At 36.3% G+C, this 11,306-nt stretch overlaps 1 protein-coding gene across 3 annotated transcripts in view; it reads left to right on the top strand.

Annotated features, from left to right (window-relative positions):
- The first annotated feature begins 719 nt into the window (after positions 1–719).
- LOC149814622 (L-aspartate oxidase 2-b, chloroplastic-like) overlaps positions 720–11,306 on the top strand; it is a 28,612-nt gene continuing 18,025 nt past the window's right edge. Inside the window, exons 1-3 of one of the 3 annotated variants that reach the window (XM_089989653.1) lie at positions 720–908; positions 2,262–2,418; positions 6,641–6,986. In XM_089989653.1, coding sequence (XP_089845779.1) covers positions 2,285–2,418; positions 6,641–6,986 — 480 coding nt within the window. In that variant the 5' untranslated portion in view covers positions 720–908; positions 2,262–2,284. Of the gene's footprint in view, positions 1,918–2,261; positions 2,419–6,640; positions 6,987–11,306 lie in introns of all 3 variants that reach the window. The other 2 variants (XM_089989654.1, XM_089989655.1) reach the window with 2 other exon arrangements.

Below are 11,306 nucleotides of genomic sequence, written 5' to 3'. Positions count from 1 at the left end.
TCAATTCAAGAATGACATTGGTGGAGAGAAATTTTAGATGGTGATCAAGCCCTACGGATCATAGTGGAAAGCACCCGAAAGGATGCGATTCGTGTAGTGAACAATGCTTTGGAGGGTCGTATAAGAGGCGATTTGGTAGATCAGGTAGTGATGGAATTCTTTTGGAAGTTTGAGAGGTTTAGTAGTGTCTGGACATCGAGAGGCTGCATCTACGCTTCGGTGCAATTGGGGAGAGACCCACTTCTAAAATCAAGGACAAAGGGTTAGCCCCCGATGAAAATTTCTTCATTTTTTTTAGACTTGGTCAAAGGATACGGTTTGGGAGGGAAGGGTGTCAGTGGGGGTCGCTTTCAATCGTCATCCTCTTGGATTCGGTCTCTTTTATTTTGACCACGCGATCAGGGAGAGCAAAAGGTGAGCGAAACGTACAGGCACAGCCCCACCCTCAGTCAATCGTGGCGCCTGGCCAAAAGAGCCTCATAAATCATAATAGAAAGAAAAGGGCAAAGATTGGTGGGGCCAAAAGGGGTAGGCGTAATTCGTTTCACCCCTACGCCACTCGTTGACGTCCATGTAGCACCACGCCTCCCTTAGTCCTAGCCATTTGTTTTTTTCTTTTTATTTTGACATGAACGAACATTTTTCTACTCAATTTTGCTTTGATTGCTATCCTTGCTCTTACAAAAGCTGAAAATTAGATTACTTTTTGTAGTAATTTTTCACACTCGTGACCATGATTGATTGCTGAATACAATAAGAGCATGGGAATTCTATACTTCTTTATATAGAAAATTGTGAACGAGGCTCTCTTCTCTATATATTCCTAGGATAAAAGAAAGAGAAGCGCTTCTCTTTTGTGTTCTTAGGCGGTTGGTGTTGCTCAAGCGAATATCCACCGTCCAAGATTTGTGAGTTCGATGTTTTTCTTCTTTAGTTGGTGTTTTCTTTGTGATGGTGTTATTTCAATCGATGCAAAATTTGTTTGGAGTGCCTTGGAGTTGGTTGGTGTTTTTCTTTTCGTTTTTCCTTTTTTTTTTTGAGAAGAAATCTGGGTCTCCTGTAATTTTAATGATCATGGTGTTGCTTAAAATCGATGCACGATTGTGTCCGAGTAACCTGATTGGTCTTCTCCGTCTTTTTCTGTGAAGTGGATCGTTTTTCTTCTGATTTCTTTGATTTCGTGATCATGGTTGTTGGTTAAATTGATGGTCCTAGCAAGTAACATGGAAAGAAATGCGAGATGGTTTCTGCTGGTGGTCATTTATTTTTCTAAAGTTTTTAATGGGTTAGTTTTTTTGGTTTGTTGTTTTTTTTTTTAAATTTATAAATAAGGTGGGGGGTTTTGTTTTCTAGTTGATCGTGGTATCATAGAATTGAGGAACTTCGTGCTTAAATGTATTTTTTCTGTTTTCTGAGGTGCCTAATATGAGCTTTTCTTGATACGTATACATATGTTTTTTATCATGCGTTTTCCATGGATCTGAATACGTCGTTTTTGGTGTCAATTGAGTATTTGAGGTTGTTTACTATCTATTAGTTTATATTGCAGCGATTACAAATTTTACCATGGATGCGTTAATGGATCCACTCGATTTTTTATTCAGTTCGAGTTACCCCATTTGGTTCCGTGTGTTTTTGGTTGCTTCTTGGCCTTATGTATTTAATTATTATGTGAAGATAATTGGAAAAAAATGTTTTTTATTTGTTTTCGTTATCTTGAAAATGGTGCTTACAACTAAAGAAGGGAACCATATAACTTTTGAATGGAATAGTTAGTGTTTTTGTGAAAATGGGATGCTTTGTGTTCGGGTTAATGAGGATTCCTCAATAGTATCAGTCATTATTACAAAACAGATAGCCAGAAAACCTCTAAGAGGAAAGAAAATTTTCCGGTGGATGCATATTGATTTTGCGAAGGTAATTGCTACACAATTATCTATCATTTATCAGGCTGCAAATGGTCATTGATTCTAGCAACCATTCTTAGTGTTTCCGAGTGGGAATCTTGCAATAATGATAAATTGTTTGGCATCTACTTTGTCTACAGTTCTTTGCTGAATAGCTTATTGTGTATGTTTTGCTGATCTGATTTGTAGAGGTATGAATAAGACTGCTTTACGTAAATATTACAATTGCCTAGGATCACAAATATCATTACACAGCAAAAGTTTCTTGCAAGTTTTTCGTCTAAGTAATTTATGACCTTTGTGCATTTCATTCTCATGCTGGCTGTTTTGACGTTCATGTTCTGATATGGACAGGAACCTTTGAAGTGTATTTGAAGATGGCCAGTCTGATGCTTTCTGGAAGTGCTACCTTACATCAGAGGATTCATTTACATTTACATAATGATCAGAAATTTTCTTCTTTGGTGTTTGGTATAAATATCAAGAAACTCCATCGAGGGCAAACTATACGGTATGCATATTATTCTTTGCCATCACAGTTAAGTTTAGTGTGATCCTGATTTAAGTGTGAAAAAGTTTCATTCTTCCCTCCAGTTGGAGAGTATACATGATTTCTTCAATCTTTTTGTCTTGTTATGCCCCCATAGCTATGGATGTTGGTTGCACAAATTTTAAATCTCTAAAATTTTCAGCTAATTGGAAGTCTCTTTGATCAGGTAAAGTTGCGTCATGTTGCGATTGATCAGTCCATTCTTTGACTTTGTATAAATGGCCAACTCTAATTTGGGATGGACTGGGCAGTGCCTTTATTTGGCCTCAAAAAACTACTCATCAGTGGCAAAGCTGATAGGGCATCCTTAAATTTGACCGACCAGGGTGAAGACGATCCATGATCGAACTGTCTGCGTCAGTTTCCATGTGTAAGGCTCTGGGAGTTTAAAAGACATGATTTGTTCTAGGACTTCTTAGGGTTTAAGAATAGTCACTTATGGTATTGAGGGATATGAACTTCTAACTCTGCAGTGTAAGGTTGAAAACTGGAATTTTCTGTACTGACCCATACTCCATCGGAAGCACTATTATGACTCACATTCAATTTCGTCGGGTTCAATTTTTTAAATTGGTACCAATTAGATGCTTTCTTTTAAGTTTTTGACCAGTAGCAGGCACCCATAACGTTAGAGTACATCTTTCCCTTTGAAAGCTATTCAGGTCTCTGCTGGTACCATTTTTCCTCCGGGATTTTGTACAATTACATCACTCAAATTGGTTGATTAGTTCCTTACTGTTTTACGTTCTTATCTCATATGTCCATCCCCTGAATCAAAGCCGATTACCAGTTTTCTATTGATTGAGTATATGCATGCAAATCCTTTTTCTAGCATAACTGTTACCAACTGTTGCTAACACCATCATGATAGCATGATCTCTTGTGAAGAATACCATTCACTCCAGCTTTTTGGCCTTGTCAGTGCAGGATTTGTGTGGCAACAGGGAATGGAAACATTTCTATTGCCCAGTTGCCATAAATGAAAGGAGAGCGGGCCTTCTCCTTATCTGACACATTAAAGTGGCACCAATAAAACCAGCATGGGTTGAAGTATGAAAAATAGATGGTACCACTATGCTTGTCTATAGAATTGCTAGTGCTGGGTATGAACTCACAAAAGCTATGTCACATGGACACTCCATTTTGCCCTTTGTACCCGTGTTCCCGTGTTGACACACGTCGACACCTAGACATGCCATTTTACCCTCCGTACATACAAGTTTGTATTCAATTTATAATTTATAATTATATTTTCAGTTTATAACTTTATATTTTCAGTATATAATATATATTTTAGATATATCATATATATTTAGATTATATTCAGTTTTTTGTATTTATGTGATATATATATGTATATATATATATATAGCCGTGTCCCCGTACCCACATTTTTTGGAATTGCCATGTACCCTCCATATCCGCACCCGCACCCGCACCCGCAACTGCACCCGCACCCGTACCCGTACCCGTACCCAGGTGACATAGCGCAAAAGGAATACTGTGTTTATGTTCCTTCCTGGAGGGCAACCTGTAGCTTCTTGAGATGCATCAAGTTTCATTGATATCTGATTGGTAATACAGGAATGGATTTAAGAATAGCAAAATTTTTGCCTTTTGTTCTGCTATTTTTCGTAATGATACTTTCTTGATTTTGCATAAATTTGTTTAAATGGTGAATGAACAATAATGCCTTGCAACTAATGCATGCTATTTATAACCTGCAATATTTTTACTTTTACATATTTCTCACTGCATCTGTACACATGAAAAAAGCTTCCAACCAATATCTTGCACATAAAAACAATCACATTCCTTCGGTAAGAGCATAGCAGCTTATGGCTTGCTACCAGCAACATGAAAGGGTACCTTGGTGCAAAATGAAGGGCCATGTGTATAAATGACAATTACAAGTTACTCTTTGTTGGAAGAAAATACTCAGGAATATGGTAATAATTAAGGCTGCTGCCAATCTAAAAAAGATGCATTGTTGGTTTTCACAGCCTGAAGAATCTAAAAAAGATACATGGTTGGTTTTCACAGTTATCAAGTATTGAATAAGAGATCATCCTATAATGGCTCTCTTGACGAGGAAAGGAATGACCATCTGATGAACATTACCGAACTGTACCAGCAAAGAGAGTAAGCTGAATTTTTTTTGTTACAGAATGTAATATGTTTTGACAATTAAAGAAATGTGAGGCTGTTGGCAGCCAATGGATATAAGTATGGAAACTTTGAATTTGAATTTGGCATAATGAAACTTGGAAACACAACTAAATAGGTCTATTGATGGCCAATTGAGTGGTTGAATAAAAAACAGAGGTTAATCTTGATTATAGTCATGGAAGTAGCTTTTATCCAAATGGGAGTGCTGATAGGATTTTAAGCCCCTAACTCTGTCAAATTAATTGGCATTCATTTGAACAAGGACACAACATGCACAAAATGCATTACAAAGGGAAGGAGAAATTAAACATGAAGATTAACGTGCACTCTGGTGTGACCATCTAGTTCGTGACATCAACTAGTGATTTTAGATGAAAAAACTGAGTGTTTGTGTGAGTTTTGACAAAGGAGTCAGTCTGCTCAAGGTATAAGATCAAAAGTAACTCCATCAAGAAACTAGAGATGGGCAAAGAAAGGATCCATCAATATCCTTTCTGCATCAGGAGGCACTAGTTGCAGGTTTAGTGATATCTGTCCTTGAAAGAGGCTAATTAAGCATCTATATCAGCAATCAAATGACGAGCTAAACAAGCTTTTGTTTTGAGAAGATTATTGCTTTCTAATTTGGTTTTGTAGTAGATGAAGGTTGATTTATAACTTTGAAAAAGATTAGCCTGCACCATGAAACTAGAAGTCCTTAATATATATATATATATATATATATATATATATATATATATATATATATATATATATATAATATGGCATTGAATAGTTTCTAGACTAGCTATTACAAAATTAGCACAACTCCAAGAGAAATTTTGATTTGTTGCAAGCATCTTTCATGCATAGGATTGTACATGTGGGGAACATTTAAGAAGATCTATCCAGTAAACAGTGAGAAATTTTAAGCTGTAATTTTAAACATGCTTTGTTGAGTATGTGAATAACTAAACAGACACACACACATACTACATATACACAAACATATGTATATATGTGTGTAGAAATTTGTGTACATATATATATATATATATATATATATATATTATATGCACATATATGTATATCACAAAGAAACAATAACTTCATGAACATAATGCTAGACTGGAATCAGACACACCATGACTCTTTTATAGACTTATTATCACATTGATCCGGCTGCAGATACTGGGATACAGCCATTTTTATGAAGTTTTCAATATGATTAGTATAAAAGTGTACACGATACGGGAGTCAAAATGGAGTATGTGCATGATATAGTTAGACACGAGCACACTTGTGTCTAACATGACGCACTGTGTCCTTAACTTTATCTATTTTCATTTTACGATCTTGATTATTTATTTTGTAGTTAATTGCATGTTTTCCTTTTAAAATTTGTCAATGCTTATATTGCCAACTTGGATTTATTATTTAGTGTTTATTGACGGTGATGACTTAGAACTATTGCTCACAAATTTACACTTGTGATGGTATTCATGAGTTATTGCTTCAGGAAAAGAATTATCAATGTGTATGATCTACAGTTTTGTCTCTATTTCCTAGCTTGATGAAACTCTTGCAGTTTAGCATTTTCTAATTTATTATATTATCTTGCAGTATTATCATCTTCGAGAAAAACCTTCAAAGATATGATAAATTGAAAATAATGTTCAAAGTAGTGACTATGATGCATGGTGAATATATATGCATGCATATGCAGGTATACAATTAGTTTAGTAAGAGAAGTAGAAAAAGGATGTATGTATCTCACACTGTGCAGAACTTAAAGATGAGAAGCAACTTTAATGCAACTCATGGATCATGCATTTCTGCCTTTCAAGTTTCAGTGAGCATTATAGAAAAAGGTGTTATGTTAACAGTTCCAAACTTTTCTCACAGCACATCCAAATTGGCTTCTGTTCTTTCATTATTATTGTTATTGTTATTGTTATTTACATTTTTACCCCTGAGGGGTGCCTGCAGAATGATCTTCACTGTCCAAGACATAATGGTTGCTTTGCTTTTCTAGGCTACATGGAGTTTCCAAATTCTTGATGGCCCAAGGTCATGACTTCCCTCTATCTACTTTTCCTAATAAGAAAAGAGCAGTGCCAGAGGCAAGCATCAGAGAGACTACAACAAAATATTTCGACTTTGTGGTAATTGGCAGTGGAGTTGCTGGCCTTCGCTATGCCCTTGATGTTTCCAAGTATGGCACTGTTGCTGTGATCACCAAGGCGGAGCCTCACGAGAGCAACACAAACTATGCACAGGGTGGTGTTAGTGCTGTTTTAAGTCCTTCTGATTCTGTTGAGAACCACATGAGAGATACCATCGTTGCAGGGGCATATTTGTGTGATGAGGAAACTGTCAGAGTAAGCTAAACCTGTTACTGATTTGGAGCATTATTTTCTACTAAGGGTAGTAATTTTTCGATAATTTTGTCTGCAATTTTGCCTTTCTCTTCCTCCTCTGTATGTGGTGGATGCATGAGGCAGGTTATTGCCAGGCACACAGGAGAGTGGAGTCTGGCGATATCCATTTTATGGTCTTTTTTGTCCATGTGAGTCTAGAAATGGGCCTGCTTTCTTGATCTGGTCCCTAAAAATGCTACTCAGATACCAACAGTGCGACACAAGTTACTAGCTTGGGTCAATGTTAGCATAGCACAGTGCAGTCTGGTCCAATTTCAATAGTCAATGACCATGAATTAGAACAATGTGCAAAAAAAAAAAAAAACATATAAGGATGCTAAAAGAACATCTAATGCAACTTTCTTAATAGTAGAGGATAAAACTGTGAAAATATCTCAAAAAAGAGATAAAGTGTGCGATAAGCACAACACCACCAATGTGCACAAATGCACAAGAACACTTAGAACAAATGTACACGAAGGTACAATAAAGAAACTCAAATGCACAAAGGCATACAAAATATAAAGAATTTTATTGAGAAGAATGGAGAACAAAAGCTCCAAGAAGTGAGTTTTACAAAGGGGGAACTCCCCTATTTATAAGAGGAAAGGAGCCTTGGAGGGGCTCCACTAGCTGTTGGAGCCCCTCCAACGGTTAGAATTCTAACCGTTGGAGAGGCTCAACAGCTAGTGTTGAGCCCCCTCCAAGTTGACTTGGAGTCAACAAAAAGAAAGAAATAAAAGATGAAGAGAAAAAAGAAAAAGTAAAAATACAAAAAATATTACAACATATTCATAATTATGAATATGCGCAAAAGGAAGGGAAATGACTAAAATACCCTTGCGGGTTTTACAAGAAAAAGGAAACATATATATTTACATATATATATATATAAAGATAGATACATATACATATATATATCATGTATATATGTATATGTATCTCTCTTTATATATATATATATATATGTAAATATTTACATAAGAGAGATACATTTTAACACCCTCCCTCAAACTTAGGGCACAATGACCGAAAGTTTGCTAAGGAGAAAGTTGAATCTTGGAGAGCAAAACGCCTTGGTGAAGAAATCTGCCAACTGATATTCTGAAGTCACATAAGGAAGATCAATGACTTTTTTGCAGATATGCCTCTCTGACATAATGACAGTCCATCTCAATATGCTTTGTCCGCTCATGAAAAGTGTGATTCTTAGCAATATAGATTGCACTCTTATTATAACACAACTTTGTGGGTTCTTGAATTGGAATTCCCATGTCTTGCAACAACTGATGAATTCAGACAATCTCCATAGTTGTAGAAGCCATGACTCGATATTCTGCTTCGGTGGACGATAGAGACACCTTCTGTTGTTTCTTACATCTCCATGAGATCAGGGATTCACCTAAAAAAATGCAAAAGCCTGTAGTGGAGTGATGATTATTTGGGTCACCTCCTCAATCAGAGTCAGTATATGCAATTAAATTTAACTCAGAAGATGAGGAAAGGAAAACTCCCTTGTTTAAAGTTCCCTTTATGTATCTGACAACTCGGAGAACGACACTCATATGAACGGATGTAGGAGCATGCTGAAATTGGCTTGCAGTATGCACGGCATGAGAGATGTCCGGCCTTGTGATGCTAAGATACATTAGAGATCCCACAAGTTGCCGGTAGGGGGTAGGATCCTCCAAAGGTTTCCCATCATCGATCTTCATTTTTGATCCCACAATTTCAGGGGTCTCACAGATTTTATCATCAGTAATACCTGATCTGTCAAGAATCTCACAAGCAAGTTTAGTTTGAGACAAAAAATAGCCTCTATGAGAGTAGGCTACCTCGATACCAAGAAAGTAAGTCAGATACCCCAAGTCTGACATTTCAAACCTTTCTTTTAAAGTGGTTTTAATGTTTCTGATGCCCTTTATGTCACTACCTGTTATCAACATATCATCAACATACAACAGTAAAATCACAATTCCTGCATCAGACTTTTTGACGAACTCAGTGTAGCATGAGGTAAAACCATTTTGAACCATCACATCATTAAATCGATCATACCAAGCCTTAGGGGCTTGTTTTAAACCATAAAGCGCTTTTTGCAAACGAAGGACTTTCCCCTTTGGTACGTTCATACCAGGAGGAGCATCCATGTAGACTTCTTCATTAAGGTCCCCATTTAGAAAGGCATTTTTAACATCCATTTGGTAAATATTCCATTTTTTAATAAATGCAATGGTGATCAAACACCTTACAGTAACCATTCGTGCAACAAGAGCAAAGGTTTCTTCGTAATCGATGCCGTATTCTTGACTATATCCTTTTGCGACAAGACGAGCTTTATATCTTTCGAGAGTGCCATCACTCTTGGTTTTGACTTTAAAAACCCATCTACATCCTATTGTTTTCTTTCCTTTTGGAAGACATTGAAAAACCCACGTTTTGGCTTTGTTGAGGGCTCTAAGTTCGTTGTCCATGGCATCCCTCCACTCTATCATTTCCTTAGCTTCTTTAAAAATTTTAGGTTCTTGATATGAGTGAATGACACTAAGACATGCCCTATGCTTTGGAGAAAAAGACTCATAGGATATAAATCTAGAAGGATTTTTCCTAGATCTTTCAGTTCTTCGAGAGTGGTTGGAAGATTCACTAAGGTCACTATATTTCTCTATTGCACTTCTAAAAGTGCTTTTATCTCTATGTGTATAGGTAATTGGTTCATTTATCATTTCTTCTTCATCATGAATGGTTTCAGGAATACTTTCAATTATATCCTCATTCTCATTCAATTCATCATCGCTAAAAAAATCTTCATTTCTAGAGAATAGTTCAAACAGAAAAGAGTAATCGGCATTATCTTCATGAGTTTTGTGTTCTTCAAAACCACTTATGTTTTCTAAAAAGGTTACATTTCTTGAAACATATAGTTTATCATTTTTAATATCATAACACCTAAAACTTTTTTGTGTTTTCGAATATCCCAAAAACGCACAAGGAATAGCTTTGGGAGATAATTTATCATTCTTGTCGGTGAGAACAAAACATTTACAACAAAAAATTCTTAACCTATTGTAATCGGGTTCTTTTTTATACAAGATTTCATATGGAGATATTTGATTCAAGTTTTTGGATGGAAGTCGGTTTATGAGATAAACCGATGCAAGAGCTGCTTCGGCCCAAAATCTTTTTGGAATTTTTTGAGAAATGAGCAAAGTTCTTGTAGTTTCAATTATGTGTCTATGTTTTCGTTCTGCCAACCCATTTTGTTGAGGAGTTTTGGGACAAGACCTTTGATGAACAATCCCATTATTTTCAATATAACTTTTGAAATCATTTGAGAGATATTCTCCCCCGGAATCGGTTCTAAGAATTTGTAATTTACTATTTAATTGATTTTGTATTAACATGTGAAAAATCTTAAAAGTAGAGAAAACCTCATGTTTATGTTTGAGGAAGTATATCCAACTATACCTTGAGAAATCATCCACATAAATAACATAATACGAAAAACCTCCCTTAGACCCAACGGGTGCCGGTCCCCAAACATCCGAATGCACAATTTCAAAAGGCTTAGTTGAAAACATAGTTCTTTGTCCAAAAGGTAAGCTTCTCATTTTACCAAGAATACAATCATTACAATTGAAATTGTCTTTACATAAAGTTTTAGCAAAATGTAAATAAGAAAGCTTGACAATATTTGGATGCCCAAGGCGTTTATGCCAAACATTTATATCTTTATGTTGGGCAACATTACACAAAGAGGTTTTTGGAATTTGAAGAAATTCCATGAGATAAAGATCTCCCTTCCTAGAGCCTTCCCCAATCAACTTTCTGGACCGGCGATCTTGTATCCAACATTTATTTGATGAGAATTTGATATCACACCCATGATCTGATAGTTGAGAGACGGAAAGCAAATTTAAATTTAGTTTTGGTATAAATCTAACTTTAGGAATAGAAAAACCTTGTCTTTCAAAATCACCAATTCCTTTTATTTCAAGAGAAACCCCATCCGCGGTGGAGACAAAAGAGGGTGACAATTTTTTTGAGTATTTAGAAAGTGCAAAAACATTTGGAGTCATATGAAAGGATGCACCCGAGTCTAAGAGCCAAAGAGTCTTACCGGGAGGAGAGAAGGTGGTCATGGCGGCTCCGGAAACGGATCCCTTGAGGAGTGGTTGAAGAGCTTCCATGATTTGATTGAGAGACAAAGTAGCATGGTTGGAAGTTGATGGACCTTCCTCCTTGGTTGATTGTAAAGTAGTAGACATAGCCACCATCTTC

The sequence above is a fragment of the Nuphar pumila genome, chromosome 15 (assembly GCF_984573655.1).
Source record: "Nuphar pumila chromosome 15, dmNupPumi1.hap1.1, whole genome shotgun sequence".
NCBI classification, from domain to species: domain Eukaryota; kingdom Viridiplantae; phylum Streptophyta; class Magnoliopsida; order Nymphaeales; family Nymphaeaceae; genus Nuphar; species Nuphar pumila.
The sequence above is the reverse complement of the archived record's forward strand: the minus strand, read 5'-3'. Positions and strand labels throughout refer to the sequence as shown.